The sequence below is a fragment of the Pogona vitticeps genome, chromosome 5 (genome assembly GCF_051106095.1).
Source record: "Pogona vitticeps strain Pit_001003342236 chromosome 5, PviZW2.1, whole genome shotgun sequence".
In the NCBI taxonomy this organism is placed as follows: domain Eukaryota; kingdom Metazoa; phylum Chordata; class Lepidosauria; order Squamata; family Agamidae; genus Pogona; species Pogona vitticeps.
This window is the reverse complement of record NC_135787.1, coordinates 162,271,091-162,298,799: the sequence shown is the minus strand read 5'-3', so window position 1 is coordinate 162,298,799 and position 27,709 is coordinate 162,271,091. Positions and strand designations below refer to the sequence as shown.

At 37.7% G+C, this 27,709-nt stretch overlaps 1 protein-coding gene across 2 annotated transcripts in view; it reads left to right on the top strand.

The window, feature by feature from the left end:
* MEI1 (meiotic double-stranded break formation protein 1) overlaps positions 1-27,454 on the top strand; it is a 49,855-nt gene extending 22,401 nt beyond the window's left edge. The window contains exons 8-26 of one of the 2 annotated variants that reach the window (XM_020787839.3): positions 1,957-2,048; positions 3,304-3,445; positions 3,823-3,934; positions 5,328-5,388; positions 5,716-5,810; positions 6,228-6,402; positions 6,783-6,933; positions 8,884-9,168; positions 10,546-10,711; positions 12,574-12,678; positions 14,967-15,077; positions 16,446-16,627; positions 17,801-17,882; positions 18,304-18,494; positions 18,954-19,035; positions 19,957-20,063; positions 24,651-24,782; positions 26,071-26,180; positions 27,219-27,454. In XM_020787839.3, the coding sequence (XP_020643498.3) occupies positions 1,957-2,048; positions 3,304-3,445; positions 3,823-3,934; positions 5,328-5,388; positions 5,716-5,810; positions 6,228-6,402; positions 6,783-6,933; positions 8,884-9,168; positions 10,546-10,711; positions 12,574-12,678; positions 14,967-15,077; positions 16,446-16,627; positions 17,801-17,882; positions 18,304-18,494; positions 18,954-19,035; positions 19,957-20,063; positions 24,651-24,782; positions 26,071-26,180; positions 27,219-27,264 (2,427 nt within the window). In that variant the 3' untranslated portion in view covers positions 27,265-27,454. The remainder of the gene's footprint in view (positions 1-1,956; positions 2,049-3,303; positions 3,446-3,822; positions 3,935-5,327; positions 5,389-5,715; positions 5,811-6,227; positions 6,403-6,782; positions 6,934-8,883; positions 9,169-10,545; positions 10,712-12,573; positions 12,679-14,966; positions 15,078-16,445; positions 16,628-17,800; positions 17,883-18,303; positions 18,495-18,953; positions 19,036-19,956; positions 20,064-24,650; positions 24,783-26,070; positions 26,181-27,218) is intronic. The other variant, XM_073000157.2, reaches the window with a different exon arrangement.
* Positions 27,455-27,709: the final 255 nt, after the last annotated feature.

Genomic DNA, 27,709 nt, shown 5'->3' with positions numbered 1-27,709 from the left:
CTTTTTTACTTTACAGTATATTTTGATGGTATGTAGCCATATCCTGTGCATGTTTGCTTTAAAGTTCTACTAAGTTCAGTGACACTCATCAGTAGATATATATAACATTGCAAACTTAATACAACAGGACATATGTGCTTAGAACAGGCTGTACAAACAGCTATGCTGCAACTTCATGAAATATGACTATATGTGGGTGTTGCTGTGACATTACATCAATATGTCAGGGGTATGAGCTGTACATTTCTAGAATCAAGGCATCAGTGTGCATTGATCTTAAAAGACGAAGAATCTAATATCTGAAAGAATCTATATCTCTTTCCTTGTGTTCAAAGAATTATAGAATAATTGAGTTGGAAGGGGTCTACAAGGCAATTGAGCTTTGTTACATAATGTGGCAACATTACTGTCTAGTATGGTCCAGAGGAATGTTTGCATCATGTACATTTTACTCCTTCCTTCTAAATATTCTTTAACTTCTTTGCCCTGTGCAAGATAGATAAATGTCCAGGAAAACCTCTACTTTTCTTTTTATTGAACAAGCACATGCAGATATAATTGTATTATATTCATTTTATCTATTGAATTGTCTATTAAATATGCAAAAAACTTAATAAAAAAACTTATTGTGTTCCTTCAAACAATGTTTTAGGAACATAACTATGAAAACTTAATGAGCTAAATGGAAAATATAAGTAGCTACTCTTAAAAAAACTTTTAAAATGCTCTAATAAAAATGCATATGGTGCTTAAGAATGGAATTAAAAGATGATAATTAAAGTGTTACAATTATTTAATAATAAAGTATTTCAAAGGCATACTCTCTTAAGTTATTAAAAAAAACCTCTCAAGTCACATCTAGGTAAGTGTCTTAACAAACTATGTAATTAAAAGACTAGAGCATAAACACTTACAATCACATTGTTAGACAGTCAAATTTTTGAACCGCATCCCCAGCAGAGTTTTCTTCCCTCTTATGGAACTCTCCTGCCATCCTTTGCTCCTCGTGATTTTTTTTTTATTTTTTTTTTTGTCTCTGTCTTCTATGGTATCTTCTTGTATTTATGATTTTTTAAGATGTTTAACTTTCCCTTCCAATGGAAAAGAATATATTTTCCAGGGCCTGCAAGTTGTAGGGGTCTGATGGACTAAGGAAAAATTTTAAATATAAATCTCTGTTGTTGTTGCACTACAGTGGCTTGTATCTCAGAATCTAGTAGGCTGCCACTATGATGATAAATATCATTGATCTGATTAAAATTTGCACAGCCTGGAGGAATAAAGGCCTCTAACATAAAAGACCTGGCACACCAAGGTACTGTAGTCACAGAGGGTGCAAGTTATAGGTCCTGCAAATGCCATCTCTGGTCATCTTAACACCTTACAACATAAATATGTTCTACTTATTTTAGTATGCTTTCATTTCTCTTTTGTTTTATTTCCATGCTGAACTTTCAGCTATGAAGGAAATTCTTTTGCAAGCCAGTGTTTACATATAATGGCCTTGTTCTCAAGCTGAGCTGGAGAGGATGAGCTGATTTTTTCACAGTGACTTTTAATAAACTGCAGTTCAAGCTTCATTTTTCAGACACAACGTATATTTTCAGGGCTGCCTTTTCTATACCCCGTAGTTGTTTTTGCACTCTGTACACACAGAATTTCACACCTTGACAGTACAATGTACTACAGACCCTGGGGAATTATCAACCTGTCTCAATTTTGGTATTTTAAAAAATAATATGGAAGGAAGTTGGCTTGAATTCCTCTTGAACAAGAATGACAACTGATTTGTTGTGAATGATGGCAAAAAAGGGATGAGTAGCATAAGTTAATTCAGATGATCACAGGAATAACAAAATGAATATTTTGTGCATGGAATTGTTATTCTAAATGCAAGATTCTTCTGGCCTGAAATAGATTCTTCATAGCCTTTTTTTCTTCAACTCCTTATCACAGGGTCACTCAGGGGGCAAACATCAGAACAAAGCAATTTCACAGCAGGGGCAGTTCCTGCAGAGTGCTTTAGAAAGCTTCAAGAATGCTTGCAGGTGAGGAAGAATTTTGTTCAGCCTTATTCGTCCTTAGGAGCACTTAAGAAAGATTCACAGACAGTCTTCTCCCATTCCTTTGAATTTGTTCATGCTAATCTTGTATTTATACCTGAGCATATGGCTAAAGGAGAATGAACTAGAGTTCCCTACTTTATTGTTTCTATATCCAGTTGTCACAGTAGTTCTTCACACTGGATTGTTTTTAGGTACGTATATCCTAAAAGCATCATCATGTGGTGTCTGAGTCATGTATGTCTGGTTACATAGTGCTGAGAAAAACACACACCACTTTTTCTAGCTAATTCCAACACTGCTGATTCAGAATGTATCATTGCTTGCTTTCCTATACTTTTATCCCTCCTTCGGCCCAGAAACACAAAGCAGGATATCAAATCTTTCATTGTCTTTAATAAGGCTGGGCTGAGAGATTTGAGTCCTGTTCATATATTCAAACTGTATTCTTCAGTGTGCATTTAGTGAATGCATAGAAGAGGAGGAAGAAATATGCCCAGGGGATCTAGCACTGGTCTCTGCATGTTCAGGAGAAATGTAAATGGAACCCTGTTGGCATGTAACTATGCACCTGATTAGGATACCTGACTATGTGGAAGATTCTACATATGTACAGTTGTACATATGTACAACCTTAGCTGAAAGCACCGTGCCTTGATTAGGAACAGTATAGTTTATCTGCTTATATAGCAAGCAGATTTTAAAAGCTGGTCTCCAGTAACTTATTCAAAGCCACTCAATGAGCTTTGACTGCAGCTACATCGGCAAGCCAAATTGGCATGATTTGACTTCGCTGTGGCTTGATTTGCAGTCTGTTTTACACTTCTGTTCAGGTAGGTAACCACACAGAAACTGTGGATTGTTTCAGTGCCAATGTCCACACTGGCCCCTCAGTCATATGCAGTTTGATCTACACCACAGCTTCTCTTCCTTTGATCCTGCCCTCTGCTAATACCTAGCTCTTTTTTATATGGTTCTTTATAAAGTCAATGGACTGCTTAAATTGTTACACAGCATTAGGAAAAAAGGGCAGTTTTCTCAAGTTCTTCATAACTTTCAAACACATACACAAATACCATAGAAGGGTACTGCAGTTTATTGGAATTGTTTCTATTTCACATCAGATTTTTTTGCCTGTGGCTAAGTGATCTACTGTAACAAGGTGACTGAGCGCAAAACTGATACATCAATGTAGTGATAAGATGATCTAGCACTAAACTTGCTGTTTTTTTTTTTTAAGGTTAGCTGTAGAACTCCAAAAAGAACCTCTGGCTCAGGAGAATGCCTTCACAGCTCCAAACTCAGAGGACAAAAATACACTGAGAAGATTTTCTGAATTTCTACTAAGGTTGTCTGACTCTTTTTGCATCCCCATAGTCATGGTATGTTTCATTACACATTTAATTGGACGGGTCACTTACCTTTATAGGAAAATCACATGTTTATTGTGTCTCAGCAATTTTTGTTCATATATAAGAAACCATGTCAATGTTCAATTAGTGATAGCAAAGCTGCCCTGTTATTTCATAGGATTCCCTGCCCCAATAATGGGGTGCATTAAAATTTTAGTTTATGGTTGTTGGAAAAATTTACTGTATGACTGCATTCTTGTTACCAAGTTTAGGACAAGATCTTGTAATTCAATTATACCTTTTGGCTTGTTAAGCCTATTTAAATGATTTTTCATTTCTTTTCTGAGTTGCATATTTTTCTTTCTTTCCAGAACAGGGAAAAATATGTCTGTTTCTTCTTCCCGCAGAAATATTCGGAAAGGGCCATCCGCCCAGCTCTTATGGAAGTGTTCATCTCGACCCTCAGTATCTTATTTAGTGTGCTGCCAGATGCTTGTAAGAGATTCTCCATTAAGCTGGGTGAGGAGAACCAGAACAGAATATTATCTCTGCTTATGTCATATGTATGTATATTTCTACAACAAAGATGTAGAATTTGTTTTCAGTGCCCAGTATTCTGTTGTGCAGCTCCACTGCACAATGAAAATGACATCACTGGCAGCAGCATGCCACTTAAAGAGTTCCTTTTTCGATTTTGGGGGTACATATGACTTTAATTTTGTCATTTCTACTATGAAACTAAAAAAAGAGAACTCATTAATTAACAGCAATATTCTGCTGCCAGTATCATGACTCTCATTGAGCAGGTGGATTTACATAACAGGATATTGGCCACCAAATAATAAGACAGGTAGTTCAGTAAGAATCACAACAATGGCTAAATGTCTTTCAGAGCAGATGGGTTTCCATAGATCTCATTCTCCTCTCAAAATGCAGGTATTCTTTATGTAGGGTGTTTCCTGACTGGTGGCTTCTAGCACCACATCTCCTTCTTTTCTGTTATAAGCTACAGGCAAGACTGCAATTAAATTTTCTCATTTTGTAGGATATAAGACTATTTTTATATCCTATTATATTTCATCCACATTTGGTGGTGAGACATAGTCATGCAAGCAGGAAAAGCTTAATTCCCTTGAGCATGCAATTTGCTAGATAATTTTTTATATTAAATTTGAAATAAATGGCTCCATTTCACTCAAATACTTCTTAAATTTAGATGATCCTGCATAGTTACTTGAATAACTTAAAATGTAGACTTACAATGCCAATAGGGAGGTTAAGTTGCTGATTGTAATGAATGTTTAAATTTGTTATCTGAAGACATGTTATTTAAAAGCTATTTCCTGAAAATTCTAAATACAAAACCACACATTAGTGCAGTTTAAAAGATTGGTTAAGAATATGTGCAGGATTTGTCTCTGAGCCTGGATGCCAAGGTTTTGGAGGTGGCCATGTTCTCTTTGCTCTCTTTCTGCAAGCAGGTGAAGACCTTTCTCTTCAAACAGCCTTTCCCTTAGTGATTGGCTATTGGAGAGAGGTTTTAAATGAAGTGTTATGCCATGTTGCTTTGAATCTGTTTCTAATGTTGATTTTGTCTATCATTTGTAATGTGTTTGATTCTTTTTAAATATTTTTATACTTTCTGTTTTTAGCTTTTGAACATTGCCTTTTAATTATGTTAGTTGCCTTGGATTCTTTTTAAGGACAAAGGTGGGATAAAAATAATCTAAAGAAATCAATAGATGAATACTTTTTTCTAGAACCTAGAGATGTAGTGGTACTTTACTGAAATTATAATAACTGTTCTTGCAATTGTGATATTTGCTTAAGTACCCTATAGATTTACTCAAACTGTACCACTGAATGTCTTAATTTAAGCATTTTTCTAAATCAAAGTTATCCTTCTGTCTAGCAACATCTTCTTTTATTCGACTGAACATGGAATTGAAGGCCAAATTCTGCACTAGACAAAGGTATTAAAAAGTAGTACTAAAACAAAATTATATGTTCAGCTCTCTTTGACATTTATTTCCTGACTTATGTCAAGAAGTCCCAAGACATTTTGTTATTTGCTTCTTCAATTCTGATGGCATGAGATGCTTATAATTTTTACAGAGCAGCAGAATGTTCTGAAGATGCTAATAAAAGCCTGCTGTATTGTTCAGTTATTAGTACCTTAATTTTTTCAGGTTCACAGCATATAGAATATGTAGTATAATATTAAACCAGAGAATGCCTTGATCATTAAAGTGGTATCTGCTTTTCATACTGCATTACTTATTTTCTCATTATTTTCTCAGTAACTCTGCTTTGAATCAAGCTTGTTCTAGCTTTCTCCAGAGCTTGTGTCTTAATCTGCATATATCCTTGGAGAAGATGAATTCTGCACAAGATGGCAAGTCTGATAGTGATTTTGGTTTGGAAATGGTTTCTGTCAACCTGCAGTATACACTATGTATTTGAGAACAGATGCGTCACTGGGTGGGATACATAGGATCTTGGTATTAGTATGTGCTGATTATTTGAAAATACAGTACTTATATTTAAAACAGTGTTTCTTGCACATTCTATATGGACATATTTTTCAACCTCTGGATGAGCTGAGATCACAATAAGAAATAAGTTTATGTTCCCTGCTGTCTTGTGGGATACCATGGAATAGTAGTATACTTTAGGAGAAGCTGGTAGTATTTTTGTTAATATTTTTGGGGAGGGAGGAAACAGGCAATAGGATTTTCAGTCAACAGGATGTTATTTGTGTTTTTGCTCCCTTGTTTCTTTGCTATATCCTGATTGTCCTTCTCTGTCCTAGCACAAGAAATATCTGAACTTCTTCAGAGGAGTCTACCAGACTTAAATGTCAGTGTACTGGAAAGCCTCAGTCTCTTATCTGAAACCCCGGATTCATTCTGTTTAGATGAAATCCTACGCAGTCATCAGTATAGCTTACTGCTTCTTTTCTACTTTGCTTTTAGTCAAGAAGACAGGTGAATGAATGAAATGATATGAATACAAAACATGGTGCTAGACCACTGGTGTAGCTCAGTGGCTTGGAGTCCCTGACCCTAAGAGAGGAGCTTGCTAAGATTAGACTGCGAATGTGTGGCTGATGGGTTGTATGCATTGACATCTGTGCAACTCTGGCCAAGCTGAACAGTCCTGAAGCAGTACCAGATAGAGTGACCAGTAAATCACTTCTGAGTTTACTTTCTGAGTTTATTGTACCTATAAACCTCTGGGAACATAACCATGAGCTGGAATTGACTTGACAGCACATAATTATTATTCCACTGAAAAAATAGTTGCTGAGATCAAGTACAGTACGAGCTTGTAGCTTGATTAAAAACCCCAACAACCTTGTTCTTAGATTTGTTCCAGAAACAGAGCTATTCTCAGCTATAAGAAGCTTCCTTCTGTCAGTCCAGAGCCAAGGAGACTCACCACCCCCTTATGTCTGCAAAGCTGTTTTGTATCTTTTGGCAAGCTGTCAGGACAAGACTGAAGAAGCTTTAGACTTGGTAAACACCGGTTTGATCACTGTTTCTAGGAGTAGCTTTTAAAATTGGACCCATCTAATTTCTAATGGTTATGGACCTTTCGAAACAGTTAAGTCAGAGTTTTGTTCCTTTTATGCTGATCGTGAAGAAAGAGTGCAGTTGCACAATAGTTCATTCTTGCTTTTGAAAAAGTAGTCTAGCTTTGTGGGAATAGCCATTATTATTTTCTTCTTTTTTCTACTTTTCTTTTTTTGCGAATAGGACTATATGAATACTAGGGATGTGCAAAGGGAAAACTTTGGGATTTCATTTGTTTTGGGTTCTTTTGGGGGGGAGTGCCTCATTAGTTTTCGGATACTGGTCTATTTGTTAAACATGAAAGGGACTGCATCTTTCAGATTCTTTCATTTTGGATTTCCCTATTCAGGTTGTCTCTGACACTTGTCCAGAATCTGTAAATAACTCTTTTTAAACTACTCTAAAAAAGCAGGGACAAAATAGGCAAGAGAATCAATTCAAAAACCCTCAAGAACCCTTAAAAACTGCTTTGAAAAAGCAGAGGTGGTGAGGATAACCCACAATTAACAAATTAATAAATAACACAACTTTAAAAAGACAATCTAAAATGGAAAACACCACGGGGGGGGGGGACTGTGCCAGACCCAGACAGCTAGAATTTGGGGAGATTTCTCTTTCCGCTACAACTTAATGTATTCTCTGAGTCCACTACCAGCAGGTAGCAGAAGGTCACAGAATGATGCAAGAAAGGAAAGATGATGGCAGGGAGAGGGAACCATCTAATCCAGACAAAAAATATCCGTAGCTACAGATGAAAAGAACAATCAAGGTGGAGGGCACCAAGTAGCTCAGCAGCACACACATCCCATCCTCAAGCAAGGACTGAAGTAAAAGAACATTCTGTGCTAGGTTCCACAACCAATGTCATTCTATGACTAAAAATTCCCTCTCTCTCATCCTGTGCATTCTGATTGGTTGCTGACAGCAGCCCTCGTGATGCTGTTTGATTAAACAGTTCCTGGGTTATGGGACAGACAAGAGGTGAAGGAAAGAGCAATTGAAAGAAACAATTTTGAAGGCATCTGAAGCTTTCATGTCTTTCTCTTTCTTTAAAATGAACTATTTCGGTTTGAGAGGCTATCTTTCATCATTAAACAAAAGAATCCAAAATAAGGACCTCTTTCATGTTTTTCCCATTTGGGTTAAACCCAAAGTCCCAATCCCTAATGAACAGTGTGCTGTTTAGTTTTGCATAGTATGGTGCTGCCCATTTTAGTAAGGAGAAAGCTCCCAGGAAAAACAATTAGATGTGTCTTCATGTGCTGGTTTAAACCATGCACAGTGCAGAGCTGTCAAAAACACTAAAACAAAGCATGCCAAAATAACAAATAGAAGTGACAAGAGCCATCAACAATAGAAACACTACAGGTGGAAGAAGTATTATATTTTTCTAACAATACAGTATTAAAATTTAAGCTCTGGTATCCTTATCTCAAGGTTTCATGATATTGTTACAAAAGAGCTCAAGAGAAGATTTGAATCACAGTAACAAACTACTAATAGCTGCATGTTTATGATGTGGGAAAAGAAGTGGTATGGAAACAAATGTTTGAATTGGGTGAAAATAGACAATGGTTCATCTTTTTTAAGGACTTACTGTAGATGGATTTTTGTTTAGTATGATAGAACTTTATAGAACTGTGTATATTTAATTAAAATACTGTTACATATTCCTGGAGTGGTTTACTTGATGTGCTTTCCTATTATTCCTTTTGTGTAGCTGAATAGAGCCCTGAACAATTTAAAATTACAGTGATAATGATGACTTTCACCGGTATCATCTGGCCATATTCCTACATTTAAAAAGATATTAGAAGTGTATTTGTCCCTAGAGAGTTATTTTGATTTTATGCTGTTTTTTTCTGATTTCTCCTTTCTCCTCTCCAAATATAGGCTTCACTTGCTACAATAAGGAGGCTCCTGGATGCTATAGCTGATTTCAGCCTGGTATATGTCCATCATCCACATCTTCTTAAATTCTTTTTACACTATCCTGAGCTTATGGGAAGATATGGTCACCGTATCCTCCAACTTTGGTTTTTCTATGAAGACTACAGCCAAATTGAATCTGAAAATGCTGTTACAAAGGATGCTGCTGACTTTTCTGACCCTACCAACAATTTTAGAAGTTTACTTTGTATGCTAAAGAGCAATCCTAATGCTTTACTTCTCTTGCTGGTATGTGATTGGGTTTTATACTGGTTTTAGATGTATAGAGTGGTGCCTCGACTGACAAACATCCCAACTTACTAACATTTTGAGTTACGACCAGCTCCGGCTGCAAAATTTTGCTTCTACTTGTGACCGGAGCTTCGAGTTACAACTCGGGAAAAAGGTGGGCAAAAAGGCTGGGAATTTAAATTACTAACCGTTGGTCGCCGAAGAGGCTGCTTCTTTGTAGCTCTTTCACCCCAACGGTTAGAGAGTGTGCGTTGGAGGAGGCTTTGGACTGCCTGGTGCTGCTTTCTGCTTCTGAGTGAGTACATACAGGGTTTTGCAGAGTGGGTTTGGGCTGGGGAGGTTCTGTTTCTGTGCTGTGATTTTTTTGTGTGTTTTAGTGTGGTTTTTTTTTTTCTCAGCCCCAGCACTTTCTGATGGGGCTTGCTCTGTTTGTTTGGTTTTTTGGTGATTTTTTCCCCAGCCCCAGCGTGTTCTGATGGGGCTTGCTCTGTGTGTGTGTTTTCAGCCCCAGTGCATTGCTCTATTTGTTTTCTGTGTGTTTTTCTTTTCAGCCCCAACACATTCCAATGGGGCTTGCTGTGTTGTTGTTTTTTTGGCTTTTTTTTCAGCCCCAGCGCTTTTCGATGGGGCTTGCTCTGTTTGTTTTGTGTGTGTGTGTGTTCCTCCCGCCCGGCCTCGGCATGTTCCGATGGGGCTTGCAGTGGGGTGTGGGTTTTTTTGTAATTTTTTTCCTGTCTGGAATGGATTAATCGTGTTCCAATGCATTCCTATGGGAAATGGTGCTTCGACTTACAACCATTTCGAGTTACGTCCATCTTCTGGAACGGATTAAATTCGTAAGTTGAGGCACCACTGTAGATACTTGCCTTTTTTTACCATTTTGTGGAGGGAATGTGGAGGGGGGGGAAGCAAGACTTACAATCAGGGAAATGTTTTTCACACTATTTTTTATCCCTAGCAATAACATTTAGCAATCAGTTTTTTGCTACCCAAGATCACTGTTTTAAAGCCTATGCGATTCAGTAGGAAATGAGTTTTCTGAAAGAGGCTGACTGAAGGCTGTCAACATAGCTGCCATATTTAGAAAGTAGTAATAAAACTATTATATCTAGCAGAAATAGTTTATTAAACATTGAAGATAACAGATCCTTACCCTAAATTCAGGGAAAACCAGAGTGGACAGAATTGAGGATAAACAGATGAGGAACACAGCGTACTTAATAAGAACTGCTATGAAACTCTACTAGCTTATATAGTGATGAGCAGTTTTAGAACTTGGCTTGGTATTAGGTGCTCAGATCAATTTTGTTAGTATATTACAGAAAAGCAGAAGAATTTCCTCATTTGTGTTCTGATCTGCTTCATTCATATCAGGACCTGCTGTGCTTTGGCACTACTGAAGTGGTTCAGAAAGTCTTAATTACACTGAAGACTTTTTTGAAAGTAGATGAGGATGTCTATATCTGTGATCTTCTTCGAAGTCAATTTCTACAGATTTTGCAGAAGTTTCTTGTAGAAAATAGTTCCTGCACTTTACAAGGTGAATAGAACACATGTCTCTGAAGTACAAATGCTGTGGTTAAGAACAACATACTTAAAATTAATTTGATTGTGAAATCCTGCCCACTAGAGTTGTTAGTCCATGAGCTTATTGCATGTCTGAGTCCATGACTGTCTTTGTAAGAGGTCAATCCCACATGCTCATGTAGGAGGAAAGGTCAGAGAGAACTGGTTCTTTAGTTTTGATTAGGACAGAAATGATCTGGTATGGCATGGCTCAGCAATGATATTGTTTGGGTTACACTGAAGTGATATTATTCCTGATATTGGGAGAGATATTGGAGTCCTTGCTATGAGTATACCTGTCTGCAGAAAAGTTCATGTTGGTAATCTGGACATTCTATTTTACATGGTATATAACCCATCTGTGGCATGATGCAGGAGTTACTCATTAATGTACATCTGATTTCAACTGAGCTATCCAGATTTCATCTGTTTCTGGTAGTGCAAACACAGCATCAGTATCAATTCCTAATTCAAAATGATATGCTGTGCTTGGGGACAGTAGGGATATTTGCTAATTTATTCATTCTCAACAAGATAAGTGTTCTCAACACATTGAGACAGCCAGTTGAGAAACTGCTGGTCTTTATGAACATTTTTGCTTCCAGCAGAGGTGGACAAGACAAGCAATGATGTTTTTTTTTTTTAAGTCAAGGTATCTGGTAATTTGTGCAAAATGTCTCTGCACAAAACTCCTGTCTTCTCCATTTGTGAAGCAAAGCACACAAACTATGCACAGAAAAAACCAGCTGATCAAAAATATGTAAACAACCTATTGAGTGCTTCCTTTCTTTTTAAGTAAGCAGACCAAGGCTGCTGTTTGTGCAGTTAGCACAATGTGCATAAGAATTGTTCTTGCAGTTGTGAGAACCAGAAAGCAAGAGCTACTCATTAATGTACATCAGGCAAGGAGAAAACATTTACAGTTTATCTCTCATGTGCACAAGAACAACACAAATGAGAGCTTACAGCCCTAGGATTCTTTAGCAGCTTATTGCGTTTTTTTACTTCCAGCCAAATGTAGTAACGCTTTTGCTTCTAAGATCAAAACTGCAATTTCTGTCTTGGGGTACACAGAGTGTATGCCCATGTATGCAAGGAAGTAGTCATTCAAGTAACATTGGCTCCCATCTGTTAGCAGAGCAAACAGCAACTAGGTTTATTGTGAATTCAGCCCCTAAAAATCGGGGTGGTTGGCAGAGTATATTTCCCCTTTAGAAAGAAATCATATCCATAGTTCTCATTCTGAGTACAAGAATGCTTGTGTTAGAGAAATTGAGAGATAATAGGAATCCTTTGTCTAGCTAAGGTGAAGATGTAGGGATCCTTGGCTGCCCCTTCACATATGAAGAATAAGGAGATAGCTACTCTATCCTCCCTCAGGGACATCAGCAACCTTGAGAATATAAGTCTAAGTGGGAGAAGGTCAGTATAGGTCAGAGCAGGTAAAGGACAAATGAGGAAACCTGAAGAGGTCCTTCTGTCTCCATGTGTATTTCCCCATGGGAGGAAAACACACATCTTCAATGTAAGCTAAGTTGCACTTAATCACCTCCAATATTACTCTCTGTTTAGCAGGCTGGGAAATAAAGTAGGTTCTTCTAATAAAATCATATGGTTAGAAGGGAATTTGGAGACCACATAGTTCTACCTTTGTTTGATGCTGGATATGACTACAGTGTTCCTGGAATGGTACTATCAAATCTCTGCTAATCTATAGAAATGGAAAGACTGCTGCCTTCTGAGAGAGCCTGGTCTCCTATCAACTAGCTTGGGTGGTAACGTTTGTCCCAGTGTTTAGCCAAATTCTTAAACTTCTCCCATTGGTCCTTTCTTTAGTAAACCAGACCCTGCCACTTTTGTTAAACGTCCTCTTCCTGGTACAGTTGAGGTATGCTGCAGACAGAGAGCTGGACAGCATAGATTTCAGATTGCTCCATCTGGGTGAGTTTCTGAGTCTTTTATTTTAAGATAGTTTGTAGTAATTATTGAAAGAGTGCAGCAAGTTTGTAAGGTAAGCTTATGGCTATCAATTGAGAGTAATTACTAATATAAAAGGAAAAGTGTACGTTTATTATTCTGAGACAGTCAGTCACGATAAAACTGAGTAAACATGAGTACAGAAGCCCCTAGAGTTGACTTCCATGTGCAGCTCTGCTGAAGACTACATGGAGGCACTTTCGTGGTTGTTTCCACATTATGGAAGAAGGTCAAAGAACAAGAAGAGACATACTTCCTTGAAAAAGGAAGGAGTGATCAAAGTAAGAAGTGATCAAGATGTAATTACTTGCAAAGGTCAAGATGGGAACCCTGAAGCTTGCATGGCTTCCTACTGGTCTGTTGGCCCTACAGAGCTTAATTTAAATGCAGTGTTGCTGCACTTATCTGAACAGCCTGTGAATTTTCTGGGCTGCACCAGGTATTACTTTAACAGAATGATTATTTATGTTGAAATGTGCCTTCAAGACACTCAATTATAGTGACTCTAACAGGGCTTTATCAGTTTCAGATATCTGGCTGGTTAGATTTATATATATATATCTAAAACAGTGTTGCTACAGATAAACCTATCACAACCTGTTGAAGTTAGAGACCTCAAACCCAAATTTGCACACATAACGTTCTTTTTGCTCACCACTTATCCTGTGGATTCGACTGCAGGCAGTTTCTCAACTGGTCCTTTAAGGTGAGGCAAAAAAGTTTGTGTGTGTGTGTGTGTGTACTTTTTTACTTATTTACACACACACACATATGTACTTTACATATATATGAAACATTTAAAACCCAACTAAAAACATGGATGTTTACTCAGGCCTTCCCTCCTGCCAGCACTTAACTCTTTTATTTATTTATTTATTTATTTATTAATTTATTTATTTATTTATTTATTTATTTATTTATTGCATTTATATGCCACCCATCTAGACATAGTCTACTCTTTTTCTTTGCTATCTGTCGTCTATTATATTTTGTACTGTTTTATTATTGATTATGTTATGGTTTTGTATTTTAATGAGTATATGTCTGTTGGTAGCCGAGAGTGATAGAATATACCAGATGGGCGGGATATAAATCAAATAAATAAATAAATAAATAAATAAATAAATAAATAAATAAATAAATAAATAAATAAATAAATAAATAAATAAATAAATAAGTGTGTGTGTGTGTGTGTGTGTGTGTGTGTGTGTGTATGTATATGTATATGTATATGGCTGGTTAGATGTATATATATATGTAAATATGATATAAAAATATATATAAACTATTTTTGGCCTCTAACTTCAACAGGTTGTGATAGGTTTATCTGTAGCAACACTGTTTCAGTCATGGAGTGCTCCTTTGTCAGGACTCTGGACTGACCAATTCAGAATATGCCCTGGATGATTTGATGTGATTAGGGATTGGACAGGAGAGATACATCTGGATCTACCTGGAGGTTTCATGTTGATATATAATAGGTGAGAGGTTTGCTTACTGACAGTTGTAGTTCAAGGCCAGCAAATACAAACTGCAACTTTTTGGTCCTGGTTATCCTTGAGCCTCTTCTTACTTGGAGTGCAGTCAGAGTGGCTGTAAAGGGGCATGCCTAATTGCACCAGAAACGGTTGCTTTAATAAGAGCAATCTCTTTTAAATCAACCCTTCCATCTGCCAGGGAATTGCTGCAGCCCAACCTCCAAAAGAAGAAGCACTACATCTGGACCAAAAAGGCCCATCGTGGAGACAGATTAGGGTTGAGCTGGAGCACATTTCCTTTTGCATCACACACTGGAAAATGCACACACTGGACCACTTCTCAATCTATTTTCCTATGTGATCATACCCTTAGTCTTTGGATAAAATTTGGAATCAAGGTGCTGGAGTTATATTTTCAAATTATGCAAGAATAAAATCCTTGCAAACCATGGAGTAGGGTGACAAATGACTTGGATGTTCTGCCTTCTCTTCAATATGCATGTGATAAGCAACAGTACTGTGATGCAAACTTTCGAGTGAAATGATAAGGAGTTATAAGTTATACACATATGTTGATTGCAATGCACAGCTGTGATAGAATTCATTGTGAGATTTCTTCTGCTCTGTTTCAAAGCAGATGGTCCTTGTCAGGGTCTGTGGTAATATTCCACACTGACTTGATCAGTGGTCTGGGCTGATGTAGCTATTTCAGTATCATCAGTTTATTCCCACCAGATTTGGCATAATAGCATATTGAATTTTTCTGTCACATAGTCAGCAATTTATCTGGGAGATGCAGCCCAACAGACCTTGAAATTCTTCAGCCGTCCCTGAACTTCTTGTACTGGAGCCTCCAGCAAACAACACGTTCCAGTCAGCAACAGGGTATAAACTGATATATTTATTACATTTCTTCTCTCTTCCAATGTCCAGGGACCAAGTAAACACTATAGGGACACTGTGATTCTAACCACATGAAATTTCGACCATGCCATGAGATGATTGGAAGTTTTCACTTCAGTATTCAATTAACATTGATTTGTTTCTACAAAAATAGTCATGTTCGTCTGTTGTAGCAAAAATAACAAGGGTCTTGGGGCAGCTTAAGAACTAACACATTTTATTTGCTACAGTACAGTATATGTTTTGAAAGACTAAAATGGCCTATAAGCCATGAAAGCTTATGCCAGACAAAATTTGTCTTTAAGGAGCCACAAGACTTTGCTTGTCTCGGTTTTACTGTTCTATATGAATCTGGGGCTGTTAATGTTAAGTACATTTCAGACAAACAGGCCAGCAATTTAAAGGAAACAGCCATTTGAAGTTTCCTTGTTTCCCTAAATCGTTGTTAAGACTGACCCACCTTGTTGCGGTCTGGATATGACAGAATAATTGCAGTTAGATAAAAATGGAAGTGAATGTTTCTTTGCTCTTTACACCAATACCAGAGAAGGTGGGCTCAAGATCACAAGTCTGGTTCATGAAACAATGAGTGTCGGCTATGTTGCATATGGCTGATGATTCATTATCATCAGTGTTTTGTTTTTTTAAATAAAGAAAAAACTCCAGTTACAAACCCCAAAGGCCCTGTGGAATCCCTTTAATTGTGGAGAAACCATTCACAATGCAAGATGGAAAAGCCTTTAAGTACAGAAGAATTTTCCCCCACTTTCTGGCATAAGCAATTTTCAAAAATTAAACATCTTCCATCCCTCAACCCCCCATACCCCATAGCTTCTCTATGATTGAAGGGATTCCATGGGATCCTCTGGAACTTCAGGGCAGGTGGGAATAAGAAATTTTTATTTATTTTTAATTTTTAAAAAATCATCATGGATTAAGTCATTGGTCTTACATAGTGTACAAACATAATTTTATCCTTCATCCATGCTTAAATGTTGCATTCAGATGAAGCTATTGTATATACCCATTTTGAAGCAATGCACATGTCTGTAACTATGCATACATACTCTGTACAAACTATAGTGAATACATGTACTTAGCTCTTTCAAGTACACTGCATGTGCATTTCTACTAATGTGCACTAATATGTCATGCAAGAACTTAAAAGATATGGTCACTAGAAAATCCAAGAATTTCTGGCTTTTGTTGTTGTTGTTGGGTGAGACTTTGCCACCCATTAATTTTGGCAACTGTACTTGATTGGTGATTGGTGTTCCTGGCACTTGCTGACTTCCAGTTGTACCATCTTCATCTTCACATGGCTTGTTGAGCCCCTTTTTTCCTTTACAGTGGTGGCAATGTTGTTTTCCAATATACCTTTGCTGGAGTTACTAGAGAAAATACTCTATTGCACTTGGATGCCAGCCTTCCCCTCTGAACCTGCTTTCTCTTCATCCGATGAAGCACTTCTCTGCTCTGCTTGGCTGCTGACAGCTTCCCTCTTGACCCAACAACATGTTTACAATACAGAGGTTAGACATTTGGGCAATGGAAAGATGACATGCAAATCAGTTAAACATTTCCCCCTAAATGGACATATTACAACATATTCCCTAGTAAGGACATGATGCAGCCACAGTTAAGATTTGTTAAAGTCTCATTATTCATTCTCTAAATCTATAAAATCCTAAGAACATATTGGCTTGCTTTTGACTAATGGCATAACCCAAAATATGAACAAGAGTTTTGCCTCTTGACAGAGCTCTTTCATTACTCACCTGAGCAACCATATTAGGCAGTCTTTGAAAATGTTATACATTTATACTTCATAGATTATTTTATATATTGTATAAATACTGGCCAGAATCCTGTTGTGGGTTGACACCTTTGTTATGGCAATGGCGCAAATCATAGTGATGAATGGGCTAATAAAAATAAATACGATGGAGAATTCTTGCTGCTTCCTCCCCCCGAAGAACTCAGCACACCATTTCATTATGGTTCCTTGATCCAGACAAAACAAGAAACGAATAGTTTGGTTAGGACTTCTTGGTTTATTTGTGGCTTGGGCAAGTGATGACTGTCTGACTGTAGCCAGTATTATATAATCTCCTGGGAAATGGGAAAAAACCCAGCTCTTTCACTCCCAAATCACAGTTTATTCCATAGTCTAAAATAAATGGTCATCTTTGTAAGTGACTGTACATCCCATATAACAGATGGCTTAGGAAACACCTGATTCATCCATGGTCCCTGTGAAATTTGAATTTTATATTAAAATGTGCATTAGGAGTATCCTTGCATTCCCCTCAATGTTTTGATGCAACTGCAGAACTAATGGAATATGCAAGTGGAAGCATCTGATGCTCTTGAATGTAAGCTGATGTCAGGTCAGTTTAATCCTCTGAAGGGAAGCAGTCTGGAGAAGTAAATAACACCCATTTCTGTAGGGTTTTAATAGAAAGATTCAAAAGCACAGTTGCCTAACTGATTATGTATATTTCCTCATTCTGAATACAAAATCTATGGAGGCTCTGTCCAATGTTATAAATTAATAGTATAAGGTCTGCAAGTTCAGTACTTGGGTTCTTGTTGGATGGGTAATCTCTGAAGAAAGAAAATATCGTTCTTTGTGCTGTCTGTGGGGACCTATTTCTTTTACTCCACTTCCTCCCCCCAACTATCCTCTGATTTCTTCCTGAAAGGTTTGTTATACCATCTGTCTTGATGCTGACAAGGTCTTTCATGCACTTGCCTTTAGGAGGAAGAAGTCCATATTATTCTTTGGTAGGTTACATCTCAGCCAATATAATTTATAGTTGAGAGTGTATTGAAAAAGAAAGTACCAGTAATGGCAGCTTCACTTTTTTTAAAGGAAGTTGCTTTTTATAGGAAAATGTATAAATTCTGCATTAGGAAACTGCTGCCCATTGTAATTACCTGTTACATTTAAATGTGTTGGGATCAGGACACTATGCATTCATCTACACAGTAGTGTTGCCTTTGGTTGATCAGTCCCGTTGCCTCAGTTGATGCAGCCACAGTTAAGATTTGGGACAACAGATAGATTTAGCAATTGAAAACATAATTCTAGGTATTTGCATGCAGTACAGTATAGAGTTCTAGAGCAGTAACAGGTGGTTGTGAAAGGTATCTGAAATGGAGGATGAGTAACTTCTTTCTTTCTAATACATAATTTTATGTCCAGTCAGTATTCTTCAGTTTCTGAGAGCCCTCTTTAGGCAAAACTTCTGTTCGTCCTTTGTGAAATTGGTTGTCCAGCAGATAGATGAAGATGGGAAACAACTGCCACAGTCAAATGAGGATGCTTCCTTGTATCCACTGGCCATGTGCCACATACTATCCTTGGTTATCCATCTGCAAAACCTACTGATCCAGGTAGAAATCAATTGATAATTTAAAAAAAAACTGAAACACTTACTGTCAGCAGTAGCAAGGATGATCAGTTTCAAACACTTAGATAAATCAAGAATGTATACAGTTAAGTTCAATTTCTGCCATTTTTCTTCCATTCTTTATAGAGCTGAGGAACATGTATTAGATAATTCTTTCATTTTCAATGCAGATGGAGTATAAATATTTGTCAAGTCTTATTTTATGTCCAATAACTTTCTATAGATTAAGTCCCTCAGCAGCAGTAGCTCCTAATGAAGCCCTAGGAGGAGGATATAATGCAGTTTTATGGGATGTGAAGAGCATTTTGAATTATTTTGGCTGTATCTTCTGTGGGATGGAGGATATTTTGGTTATTTAAGTTGCAATCTAAGAACTGGTATTGTATTTGTATGTTTTTATCTGCAGCTAATCACTATCCCCTCTTCCTTTTTATATTTACAGAAGGATCTTTTGCTATCACAAACTGTCCTTGGCTGTCTTGAAATTTTATTGGGATATCTGCACTCAAAGAATGAGAGTATTGGTATAGAGTTTAATGATTTCTTTATTGTTGCTTTGTTTGCATTTGCTGCAATAACTGGCACTGCATCACTACCAGAGGTAGTCAGAGGAAAGAGTTTCATTACCAATTATTAAGAAAAGGAGCTTTAGCCTTATTTTACTTATAGCCAAATAGCAGATGACTGAGGAAATGCTCTATACCAGTGGCCCCCAACCTTGGACCTCCAGATGTTCTTGGACTTCAACTCACAGAAATCCTGGCCAACAGAGGTGGTGGTGAAGGCTTCTGGGAGTTGTAGCCCAAGAACATTTGGAGGCCCAAGGTTGGGGACCACTGCTGTATACCACAATGAACTATGGATTTCTAGAATTCTCATTTTGGTTCTCTCTGTACTATATTTTATGTCAGACTCCATGTGGTACGTTTCAGTTAGACCTCAATCAGATAATATATTAAATGATGAAATTTGGCAAAGAATTACACAGTTTTGTACACAGTCTATATTATTCAATAAATAAGGTAGTTGTGAGCCACAAAGGTAGGGAGGAGTGGTATAGGTGAATATAATATTATGATACTGTACATACACATCCTTGCTTTGAGACAGAAGCATACAATTTTTCAGAGAACTGATGAGGAGCAGGTAAAATTGGCTTTATTTTCTATTGGTTCTATATCTTATGTAAGGCAGAAGAGATTACCCAATCAGTCTAATTTCAACATTGACTAATCTAGCAATTCTCTTGAACTTGATGTTCTCTAAATTTTCTTCTCCTCTTCCCCAGTTCAGTATATTTTTGTCATCAATGCATTAGATATGTACTTAAACTGTGGCCAGCAATAACAGCTCTTGCTAATGGAGGTAGTGCATTTTATTTCCTTGAAGTATTCATTTTTTTAAAAAAAAATGAAGTTATTTGTGGTTGGTTTCTTTACTTTTAGCATGTCATGTTGTCTCACAACCGTGGAATAAATTCCTGCTGATCACACTTCTTGATGGTAGTGAAAATTCCTTTCTTCACTCAGAAATTCTTCGACTAGTTACTTTGGTGAGTACAAACAAACATTGGGTAGCCATTTTTCGGGCACCAAATTCCAAAGTCTATACTGCTACCTTTATTAGGTGAACCAACAAAGGTATAAAGAAGTGTGCAAAGTTTCAGGATTAATATATTTATATCAGGCAGGACCTTACAAAAATAAAGAGGTGGAAGGAAGCAGGGACACTTGATCTCTTTTTCATTGCATATTGGCAGAGGCAGAATGGAGACAGTAAAATGGATCTCATCAGCCAATGTAGTGGTGTTAGATTTCAGTTGGGGTAGCCCCTAGACATACTGAATGCTGGAAAATTAGAAATTTGGTCCTCCATATCAGACAATGTGGGTCTCTAGAGTAACTTCAAAGCTGCATCTGGCCTGTTTGAGTACACAGGCTCTTTAACTGGCAGAGGACAGAGCCTGTAAACTGTTATCTAGCATTAAGTTGAAATACACTGTGACTACAAGTGTTTATATTGTTTATTTCAAAAAACATACAGCTTGAATGTAGTCCTGAAAGTACTCATTTGAGCCAAAATAGATCTGACATTTGTAGACTTGTTTTTACAAGAAAATAATAAAAAAAAGTGAGCACAGCTGTTGAGAGTTTGATTTTCATCTTGAGGAGGAGAGATGATTTAAGCTCCCCATCCCTGTTGCTGTTTTCCTAATCATAATTTTCCCCAAGCTTTTTCATAACATCTTCTTCTGCTCCTCAGGAAAGCTGAAAGCAGCTTTAATAATAATAATAATTTTATTTATTGTCATTGGAAGTATATACATGGTATACCCATGCAACGAAATTCATACAGGCATCCATAGACCAGACCCACATGCACACACATAAAAATTCCCAAACACTCCCCACCCACTAAAAATCCCCCACTAAGAATACAAACATCTACACCACAGGTGTCATGAGTGCTTCGGAAGATCTGGACCCAGAAGGGTTAACTGTGGCTGAGGAGAATGTGGAGAGATCGGAAACAGCTGAGCAGCCTCCAGATTCTCCCTCCACAGCAGACAGGCTTCGGGGCAGGCTTCGGAAAAGACTCAGGGCAAGAAGAGCAGAGGATCACTCTAAGGCTTTCCACAGGGACCTACGTTCACCTAGTCCTTAGTACTAGCAGAATAGAGAGCTTTCCAACAGCTCAAGGAGCTGTTTTAGTATAAAAAAAGCTTCAGTGAAGCCAGAAACTTCGTGGAAGCAAGGAGTCAAAACCTTGGCTAGCATCCACGTCTCTTGTTCCTGTCTCTGATCTCTGGACCTTGACCCTGGACTGCGCTGGTATTGGACTTTGGACCTTGGCCCTGGACTATGTTGGTATTGTACTCTGAACTCTGGACTCTGACTGTGTATCTGACCCTGGACTTTGACATTGGACTGCACTCTGTAAGTTTGTTTCGGGACTTTGGCTTTGCATTCTTGGTATCTCCGCTCTTGGACTGGTTTATTGGACTTCGGCTATTGTAACCCCCGGGAACATGACAGCAGGCTATGTAACAGTGTCCAACTAACTATTCACTACTGGTGGTCTTGAAGCTCATTATTAAGTGCAATTATAGCTCTGGGATAAAAACTATTCAGAAAACATGTGGTCCGAGTCTTAATTGTTCTATATCTTCTGCCAGACAGCAACAGTTCAAAAAAGTTGTAAGCAGGATGGGAAGAGTCTCTCAGGATGTTGCGTGACTTCCTCAGTCATCCAGGGTTGGTAGCTGGAGCCCAATGATATTCTGGGCAAATTTAATGGTTCTCTGTAGAGCTTTTTTGTCCGCTACAGAGCTACTCCCAAACCATGCCAGAATGCCATAGGTTAGGACACTCTCAATGGTCCTGCGATAGTAGGACAGATATAAACGCTGAGATAACTTTAACTTCCTGAGCATTCTCAGGAAATACATCCACTTCTGTGCCTTCTTGACTAGCATGTTAGCATTTATAGTCCATGAGAGGTCCTCTGAGATGTAAGTGCCCAGAAATTTAAAACTACCAACTCTCTCCACTTCCTCACCATTTATGTACAGTGTACATACACATTTAGGATGTGTACAATTTTTTATCAGATTGATGCTGTGGTTGGGGCAGTGGAAGAAAAGGTTAAATCCTCCTGTATTACCACCCTAATCCAAATTAGAGCCTGGTCATACATCCAAAATACCTGGCATTTGACCTGTGTTAAAAACTATGCTGTGTTTCACGTTCACAATTAATTCCAAAGTGCATATTTGTTTTCCTCTGACTCGGTTCATTTTCTTAGGAAACTAGTTAAAGTAAACGACCACCAGAGGGCTGTTTCTTTTAGCACACCGTTTTCTTAATCAACCTAAGCCCACTGTGAACCTTATAGCCAGCTTTAAAAGACAGCCTCTACATGCATACCCAATTTAAGAACACAAGATGAAAGTATATAGTCTCCCAAATTGGTACATTAGCAGAAGATATACATTTCAATTGCTAGGTAGGAACGTAGGAAACAATTAAAAAACCATGTGACTTGAGCTGGCAAAAATTATAATGCTACGTCTTGAGAGGTTTTTTTAGAAATGTAAACAGACCCTAACATGGCTAATTCTGAGTGAGGCTATGACTACACTGGTAAGCTGATTCAACCTTGCTGCGGCTTGATTTACAGCCTATTTTATGCTTCTGTTCAGGTTCAAACTGAGACTGCAGATTGTTTCAGTGCCAGTGTCCACACTGGCTTCTCAGTCTGATGTGATTTTATCTGCTCCACAGCCAACAGCTCCCCTTTCTTTGATCCTTCCCTCTGCTAATTTCTGGTGCTCCATTTATAGTTCATTATAAAGTCAGTGGGCTGTTTAAAGTGTTGCATGACACTAGGGGAAAAGGACACTTTCCCAATGTTCTGCATAATGTGCAAACACTTACTCCGGAAACGTTGTAGTTTGCTGTGGTTCATTAGAGTTGTTTCTACTGTATTTCATATTGATTTTTATATTATTTTTTGTCTGTGCAGAGGTGATCTAGTGTTAAACTAGTATATCAATGTAGTGATAAAGTGTTCTAGTATTAAACTTGGTAGTTTGTTTTCTTAAAACGTAAAAAATATTTCTGGGAAACTAGGGAATAGGATCACATGGGTGTTGTCCAAAACATCATGCTAAGCTTAATATGTCACCAGAATAGCACCCACAGTCATGTCCCCTGGCCTTTTGGAAAACAAAAGAACTGATCACAAGGGAAAAGTCTGTTTAAATCATTTCGAGTAGAAGCCCTCAGCAGAAGAGAAAAATCTCCTTGTTGGGAGCAAAAAAGGACTGGACTAATTTGAATTGGCCTCAGTAAAAAAAGAAAGAAAGAAAAGAAAAGTGAATTCATCTGTTTTATATCCACAGCAAATCATTTAGTATTTGACCATGTAGTTGCAGCCTGAAATGCAAAGCTTAAAAAAGAAATAAACTGGGAGATCTGAGCTTGTCTCTGGTGTTTTTCCTATGTTGGCACCCTAGAATCTGAGGTAGACAATCTCTTGGGTTATAATTGTGGCTCAGAACACATTAGCCCGAGGCATCTTCTATCAACAGCACGTTCTAAGATGAGTTGCATGTGTGCTGGTAAAATTCCCCAATATCTCAGTGGAACCTATTGACTTTATTTGTTGGTGTGCTGGCTTTTCAATCAATCCACTTTTTTACCACCTCTGCAAAGTAGAGTTACCAGCCACCGTTAACAATATCTCATGATTTAATTCTTCTAGTCTCTTTGTGTCCTCTCTACTGCTATCCCTTTGTTATAATCATCTGTCCACCAGGATGATTTCCATTATGATGGAATAGTCTGCCCAAGAACTTGTATATAGGGGGCCCATGGAACCAGGATTTATCTTTCTTTTCAGCACTACCTGCTAAATCCTCTTTTATTGTCTGTGAGCACAGCAAAAGAATTTTCCTCTTTAAAAAAACAGTAATGAATTCAGGGGTGGAGGCGCTGCTTATACAGGGATTCTAATGCTTTCCTATACAGTATGCTGTTGTTTATTTCTATGATGAGTAACTGACTTGCATGTCACTAAAACAAAACTGGGACATGCAAGATGTGTAGCTGATGCAATTAATGTGCTTTTACCAAAATGTTCTGATACTTTATTTGTAACACCTAGTTGTGGCCTGAGTTTAGTGGACGTTATTCCAGCTAATTTCATATAGGAGTTTCAGTACTTCTGTATATTATTAAATGGTATTGCTTCTACATTCATATCCAGTATTTTGCAGCTCTGGAAGTTTTATTCTAACATATGTTTCCATAGGATCCCTAATCTGAAAGGTATTCTGCTGGTTCTGTAGTCCTCCCTTGCTCCAACTGGCACAAGATTAATGTACTTAAAAATTGCACTAATTTTTGGAGCAAAAATTAATGTAAGACCCTGTCTTATTTTTGGGGAAACATGGTATCTAAAGCAGTTTAAATTTATACTTAAAAAGAAAGAAAGCACAGTATCACCAAAAGCCTAACTAACTTCTAATTGAAATGCCTGTCCATATTTACCTTGCAGCAGCTAGTGGCTCTGTATGATGTGTCTTGTCTTAACTGTGGTTAACATGTAATTTTATTCCTTCTTCTCTCCTGACAAGTTTTTGAGGTATCAAAACACCAGCATTATTTCTCAAAGTGAGATCAGCCACATACTTCAAGAAGCAGCAAATACAAAATTGTCAGAACTTCCTGACGTCACAGTCATTGCTCTCCGTGCCTTTCTTCTTCAGGTGAGCACTTTGGAGAATGGGATCTGCTAACAGCAATTTATAGTTGCAAGCGAAGTGACAAGAAAATGGTTCTCTGCTTTTTGTTATTGTCAGTTTGGCTTTTGTAAAGTCCAAGCTCTTACTAAAGGTAACTGGAAGGTGCAAAATGAATAACACTTAGAGTTCAAGTACTGCTGGACTCATTTTTCGCCTTTGTTATTTCTCGTAATGATAAAACCTCTTTGGAAAAGGCAGTTTTGCTGTTGCTGTTTTTCTCCTCTGATTTGTTTCCTTTTGGCTCTTTCTTTCAAATGAGAGAAGACACTACTATGCATAAGCATTGACTATTTTTACTGTGCAGTTTATTCAATTTTTATATGAATTTTTTGTTCTTGTTTCCTGTCTGTACTGCATTTAGTTTATACTGTAAACTGTTATGTAGCATGTGTAATAGATAAATGTCAGGTCAATATTATAAATCAGAAAACATCTAGTGTACCTCTGTAGGAGTTTGGTAATTATTGTAAAACAACTCTCATAGAGCTAACTTTGCGAGACATCACTTCAGGCAGCAAGATTTCATGGAGGGCACTTGTATTTATTGTAGTATAGTGTTTATATTCCCCTCTTCAGTTTGAAAGGCTCTTAGAGTGGCTTAGGTGTCAGTAACAAAAATAAGATTTACTGCCCTCAGGTTTACGATCTGAAAAGAAATAGAAAAGTAAAAGGTATGGAAATGGGAAAGGAAAAGAAGAGAGTGAAGGCTTTTTAATGTTCTGAAATTCCTCAGGCTGATACAGTAGTGCTGGTTGAACATTTGGGAGAGGCAAAGCTTGGCAGAGCTGGTTTCTCAGCAGTACTGATGATGTCTCTGGTTTATTACATCTAACCTCTAGTGTCTGTACAGAAAATGAATGGGAAAGAGTGTCACATTAGCCTTTTACTTCAGGAGCAAAAACGGGTATGGCTGGCAGTAGGTGCAGACATATGTTCATTGCTGTTTCTAACCTAGACTACCACATGCAGGTTCTGTACTGTTCTAGGCTCCATTCAGCCCTCGGCTGTATGAATGCTGAATGCAAGCCAGGGTATTTGTTCAAGCTGTATAGTTCACATAATTTGGATTTCTGCTTTCAAAGTCGGCAAAAGATAACATTTTCACTGAGGCTCTCTTTCCTTGTACCTTCTGGGCATCTAGATGTTGAGATACCTTTGGGCTTTATTGCTATTGTAGGAAGTGGAGGGAAATGATGGATGAATTTAAAGCCCTGTTCATTGTTTCTGTAATTTGTTTCCCTTCCAACTTCAGATTCAAAGTGGAAAATATCAGGTGGATTCATCCCAAACTGCTTCTGTACAAAACTTGCTGGAGAGCCTCCCACCAACGAGCCGATGTCAGTGGTCACATCAAGGCATGGTGTATCTTTTGTCAGGAGTTGTGTGAAGTTAGGAGGCAGCTACACTGGAAATACATTGCTGTATTTGATTCACAGTTGTCTGTATTGCATTTGAAATTGGATCAGTGCTCAAACAGGAGCTGCAGATTGATTTGGAAGTTCACCATTCATACTGGATGTGATGCAATTCGCATTCCAGCCTACAGCCTCTCCTTCTTTGCTTCTTTCCTCTGGTCTCACCTCTGCTGTTCCTTCCCTCCTTTGGTCCTGCCTCTTCCAATCTTTTTATAGGGTATAAATATGGGAAATTATAATAATGATGATCTGGTGATAGGGTGATCTAGTGCTAATCTTATATATGTAAGAAATTTTTTTTAAACATTTCAGAGGGCAATTGGGGGAGAAGAAAGAATGTTGGAGCATATTCCCCCAGTCCTGAACATCACGCCCAACTACCTATGTCATCGAAACATAATCTAAAAACACATACACTGTCTGTACAAGAACATATCACAACTACCACAATTCAAATTGTTACAGCTTGAAAAAGTAGAAGTTCCCCAGCGGCACAGAAAAAAGCTGCTTTGGGAGTAAAGAAGGGTTGAACTTATTGAATCAGCCTTTTCATCATGTGATCAATAAAAAAGCCTTCAAATTCACCTGTTTAATAAGCAGAATAAATTCTACTGTATTTGATGATGTAGTTGCAGTCTTAGTGCAGTGAAACATGGACTGGCTTGTGCCTATACCTGCTGTTTTGTGATACAATCCACCACCACCACCCCAAAAGGAAAAACATGAGGTTATTTTAAAATTCCTTATGTTTTTGATTTGTTCATCACCTGGGTCAAACAGATTACAGGATATATAGAACTCAGTATTAGAATGGAATAAACTAGAATTGTATGAAATTGTATATTTGATTATGACTATTCTGTGATACTATGTGTTGCTTATATGAATAGGGGTATAATGATTCAAACAAGTGAATCAGTTTTATCTGCAGTGTATAATCCTTGCAATTCCTTTGCTGGTTTTTCACTTAAGCCTTTGCATTTAGATGTCTTGGAGCAGTGGCAGTTTCTCTCTCACACATCAGAGGCTAGAACTGTCCTGAACACTACAGAGAATTTAATACAAGAAAGTGAATTATTCTGAACACTACAAGAAAGTGCAACAGTATATTGATAAGAAGCTTGCCTTTATATTTTCATGCAAGCCAGCATGCTTAAAAACAAAGTGATATAATAATCTGTTCAGTAGCTGGAATATAAATCCTGAAATTAAAAACTTCAACCTGTTTCCTGTCTTTCTTAGCTGAGGCTTCATTTCACCAGACAAATAACAAAGAATTTGCAAGTAAATTGCCTAAGCAGTTGACCTTGGTAAAATACAGTAGATTGTTTTGTTAGCTTTCTACATTACCTTTTTCATATTCAGATGCTGTGAATCATGTTAAATTATACTGTCTTTTAGGCAGCCAAGCAGACCTGTGTGAAATGATTTTTAAATTTCTAGCCAAATTCATAGTTGGCACTCTAGGTGGTTGAC